The sequence below is a fragment of the Sphaeroforma arctica genome (assembly GCF_001186125.1).
Source record: "Sphaeroforma arctica JP610 unplaced genomic scaffold supercont1.177, whole genome shotgun sequence".
NCBI lineage: Eukaryota > Ichthyosporea > Ichthyophonida > Sphaeroforma > Sphaeroforma arctica.
Window position 1 is genome coordinate 94,145 of NW_014040381.1, and position 5,526 is coordinate 99,670.

A 5,526-nucleotide genomic window follows, 5' to 3' on the forward strand; every position below is an offset into this window, starting at 1 on the left:
ACAATACATATGTTTTTACTACACAGTGAACTATTTTAGTATTGTTTATTTTCACATTTTATATACATAGGCCGTACATATGCGTGGGCCGTATGTAGCGGCATAAATAGCCCGTAAATAAAGACATTTTTTAATACATATTTAGGCCGTATGTAGGGCTCGGCGGCGCAGCCTCGCAGGCTGTATTTAGCGGTAGGCGGGTATATTACTATATTTACATATTAACGTTTCTGTTTTGCTTTGTTTTTTTAAGATTTTTAAAAACAAAACTGCGGAGTGCAGACTGCAGAGAGTCCGGCAGAACACCGTGTCACCGACCCGGGCCACGCGTAGACATGACCCGTGGAGTCTGGACTGTGGAGCCAACTGCAGGCGTGTTTACTGTTTAAAAAGTTAGTGCCAACTGCCAAGGCTCAAGTCGGGGCCAAGTGCCAAGTGCCAAGTGCCAACTGCCAACTGCCAACTGCCAAAAGCCCAAGTGCCCAACACACAAGACTCAAGAGAGTCCATTAGTGCAAGTTCAAGTCTTCACAGTACACACACAACAAGAGTCAGAGTGGGTGGTGTTCTTGAATTTTTGTGTTTTTACTTTCTGTGAGTAACTATGTATGTATGAATTGGCGATTGCCTGACAAGACTGACCGCCTTTTCTGGGGGAGACTGAGAACTTGGAGGAGAGGTCGGGAGTGCTGGAGTGATTGATGTTTTTATTTTCTATTTTTGTTTGTAATATATAAAAATGTGAATACGTATGCATACAAAGATTCGTATTTGTGAATACATACAAAGGTTTCGTATTTTTTCACATTAATTAATATGTACATACTTCGTCGTCTTTTTTTGTGCGAGTTGTTTCATATTTTTCTGCAAACGTATTTAAATCAAAATGCAATTGTTCAGGATACAATGCTTGATTATATTTACCATACATATTGTCCCAAGAGCTAGATACAATATAAATTGCTAGATACACACGTATGTTGACACTTCCAGATACCACAGACAATCTACAATATTTACATATACATTATACAGCCTATCAAAATGAATAACCTTTATCTCTATAAACCCATAAAAAAGTGATAGTCAGAATACACAGTACACACTCAATCACTTACAATCGCCAACTACCCGTCAGCCGTCATTAGCCATTCGCTAAATAGATTGGTCGAGTTTGACTTACGTTGGCTTAGGATTCTGACATCAACCTTTATTCTTAGCAAATAACACATGGTACATTACATATTCTAATTCGGTTTCCCGAACCTTAGTTCCTGAAACATAAGAACAATACCTGCATATACAGATATTTATATTTTTAGATTTCTGAATAGTTCGATAATTGTTTACCACAGAGTCTATACTAGATACAAGGTGATGAGACATCCTACACTCGAGAAAGTTGTACATGAATAGAATACATAAAAACAGATATTTAGAAATATTCGAGGAATGTTACATTTGTTTTATTTTATTTTAGAAAAAATGCATCCCGTGACATCTTTAAATCTACAACAGAATTTTAGGCAAAGTGTTTATAATGTGTGAACATTGGCCAGAATCTTGCAGTTGTTCGGTTACGTCAATGTTTGATAAAACAAGCGTTATTTCTGACTATCGCATAATAGACGTGATATTGTACCCATTTTTCTGTTGATTTGATGCTTATAGAGCGTGCTCGTAGTGAATACTTATAGCTCGTATATGTTCTGTGAATTTCGCAACACATGCTTGCTCTTCTAAAAAGAATTACACAAGGTCGGAAAGCTAATGGGGAATTTAGATGACAGAATGATTGAAGTATCAAGTTGGCACAATTGTATGTATGTAAACTGAGTTGTGATGTCTTGCCGCAAATTGCTATGGAAAGATGTATGTTTATTGTCGATACACGGCGGAGGTTGTCGCACTTGTTCAATGATCGTTAGGCCAATTACGGATCTATTACAGCTGTAGAGTGCTTGTGCATGCTCACTATACCACTTGCCATGAAATTTCAAGCCAACTATTATGTGTGTGTTAAATTATTCAGACTGTCGTGCAGTCGAGAAGACTGATCCGTTCCATCACATAGTATGCAATACTTGTTTTCAATCAAAATGTAATGGTCAATATACAACTATGAATTTTGTCTGTTTGAAAAAGCGATTCATGACACCAGTAGACGTGTTGATGATCTGTTCACGTACCTTTCGATACGACTAAATGCTGTGCAACTTTCCTATGCACACACATTGACCTAGTTTCGAATCTACAACCGTGGCAAAAAAAAGCTGTATCTGTGGGCGCTAGGAATTAACAACAAATTACTATATGCAAAGCACCATATACTGTTCGAAATCCTGTATGTGATAGATTAGGTAGAGCCCATGCATTCTACTTGATGTAGCGATCAATTCTTTTACGTGAGAAATTGACACACCTACGCGATGTTGTGACTTTCAAGGCAAGCCCGGGATGCCTAGAAACAAGGCTATATTAAGTATAAACCACTTATCCTCGTTTGAAAAATCGGCGTATCTACACAAAAAGAGTGTCTTCCACAATACACCACACTATGCTCAGGAGTGTAGACGAGGGTGATACTGACAATTTTAACTGGTAGTGCAAGAGGTAAATGATACGATGTAATCGTTAAATGATGCTGTCATATTTTGTCCGTCATGTCTTTCGTTCACTCTCAGTTTCTCACTGAACTTCATTATTTAATTGGTGTCACCACTCTGTACCGGAATATACACACGGCGATGGACGGCAAATCCCTTTTTTTTTTGGGTCATTCCTATTTCGAGATCGGCCAATAGTGACACTACGCGTAGATCATATCTGAGAAGCACCTGCAGAGTTTCGGTGTCCTTATACCTTCCAGACCCGCACACACAGCAGCAACCAGATACTACCCAACGGCTAATGTGATTTGTGGTTACATGCCCCAAAAGCATTCTTCGTACAGGGACCATTGGGAACCTTCGTGAAGGTAGGTAAGACTGGCAATAGTGTTTACGCCGCCCGTGAGCTGGCATCCACTCTCTTTCGCCATGGCTTCAGGTTTACAGACCCTCGAGAGCAGCAAGCGTGATAGTCAGTTACGCACTAAAGTTTAACTTGCATATCGACGTTTACCTGTATAGCGCCACAGCAAGATAGAATGGGATAAGTATACAATGCCGGTCGTATACAGTCTGATGTTATAAACAGATTCAGATAGGAGAGCAATAACAATCAAAAGTCGGGTGTTTGGGTTTTGGGTGCAAATGTATGGAATGAACATAGTCACTTTGAGAGATGGCAGCGTTCGGTAGATCAATAGGATATAAAAAATCAAAGTCAATTGCGAATGGATGCACTAGGTCGCCATCTATGCACATGCCTGTTCGCCACACACACATATACGGCACGCACACTGTCCGAAGATAGATACTCCTGGTCTCAGCAGATAAAGGTGATCCGTGAGAGGATAAGTTTGTTACCTAGCTCCCATGAATGCTTTTTTAAGGCCGTTAAGCACTCATCTATGTATATACACAGATTCATGCACAAAAGAGACATAATTGTACTTATACGCATATATGAATATACTCACATGAATATACAAATACGCACTTATAAATATGCACAGATATAAATACACAGATATATATACATAAATACAAATACACATATTCATGCGAATACACAGATATAGATATAGAAATTGTCATCATACATATCCTTATATATATAAATACACACAATTGTGCGTGTACATATATTTTCACATGCACACTTACATCTACACACATACTGAAGCACGAATATAAATATACACAATTGTAAATATACACATATATAGATATGTATATACTCCGATATAGATACACACATACATATACTTACATACATGCATACATACATACATACATACATATATATATATATACGTATATATATATACATATATACATATACATATACATATACAATAGTACTTACGAATTGGTTGAACATCGAAGACAACTCGGCCTGAACAGTCTCGCGCATGATGCGTATCCGACATCCCCGTTTCCCCAGAACTATTTTCTGCAAAGTCAAAATACATTTCAATATGAAGAAAGTCAGCCATCGTTATTCTCATGCGTGTATATATAATCATGCTTATATGTATATGCAGGTATATCCGGTTATGTTTGTATATACTTATGTATGTATGTATGTATGTATGTACGTATGTATATATGTATGTATGTATGTATGTACAAGTACTTTGTATACTTCAATACAATCCACGATGCATGAGCAAATTGACTTTGAAAAGAGACTCATGTGATAAAACACGTGGCAACATATACAGCACACACACACACTCACTATATATATATATATATATACATACTGTAGAATATAAACATACAAATTCTAAATCCTACTCAAAGTGGTAAGTGGTATTGTAAGGAAAACCAACACTATATAGTGCAAACAGATACTTGCATACATGCAGGTATACACAGGAGAATGCCATCGAAGACGCACTGAGACGCGTACGAGATGGTCAATCGCATATGTACACAGATCCAATCAAGTGGTCACAGGTATCAATTCTCAAACACTCACACACAGCGAGAGCTTCCTCAGTATCGTCCATCTCCCGGTAGATTGGATCAAAGATAAGAAGTTCTACACCCATGATCTAATGTAGGGGTATGGTATATGCATATATATATATATATATAGATATACATATACAAATTAGGTGCACGTGAACACATAACTTACAATTTGGCTTTTTCGCTTCACAATAATGTCCACATTGATAATAATTTCACCACTATCAATGCGGCGAATGCGGCTGATTTGTGAGCGCGTGGTGTAAGGTAGTTCCTTGCCCAGCATCATGAGCTTCTCACGCACCACTTCTTCAATTCGCGTCAGGGGTGGCATGTCTGTGATCTGGAAGGTGTATTTCATAGTACACACGGAGACATGTGTGAAAACGAATAAGACTGGACAGGTATATCTGCACATGTACACACATAGTACAATATAGAGATGCAATAGTACATTGTGGTGTATATGGGGATTTAGGGTTTTATCTCGATCCTAAACCTTGAGTGTATACGTGAGTGATGCGTAGTAGTCCTTTGCCCCCAGCATCATGAGCGTCTTACACACAACCTCCGCCTAAGATTTGATTCAATTCAATGTGAATAGATTTGTATTGTTTTGGAAGATGTATCTGCACTATATATATATATATATATATATTTGATTTAATTTAATATGAATAGATTTGAATTGTTTTGGAAGATGTATCTGCACTATATATATACGTATCATATATATATATATATCATATATACATATACATGCATACATGCATATATGATATGTATATATATATGTATATAAATACATTTATATATATCTACATACATTTATATATATATATATATATATAATATTTAAGCAATGCATAGGTTTGCGCGATTTAAATTGAAGTGTGCACGAGTTTAGTCATATCGCGATGCGATACACTAAATGTCCGTCGAC

General features: G+C 37.2%; 1 protein-coding gene across 1 annotated transcript; it reads right to left on the minus strand.

The window, feature by feature from the left end:
- Positions 1–3,093: 3,093 nt before the first annotated feature.
- On the minus strand, positions 3,094–4,944 carry SARC_03479 (hypothetical protein; the record flags this gene model as incomplete). The annotated part of the gene is made up of 3 exons (XM_014302745.1): positions 3,094–3,123; positions 3,973–4,059; positions 4,753–4,944. The coding sequence occupies 3 exons, from the start codon at positions 4,942–4,944 to the stop codon at positions 3,094–3,096; spliced, it is 309 nt and encodes a 102-aa protein (XP_014158220.1).
- Positions 4,945–5,526: the final 582 nt, after the last annotated feature.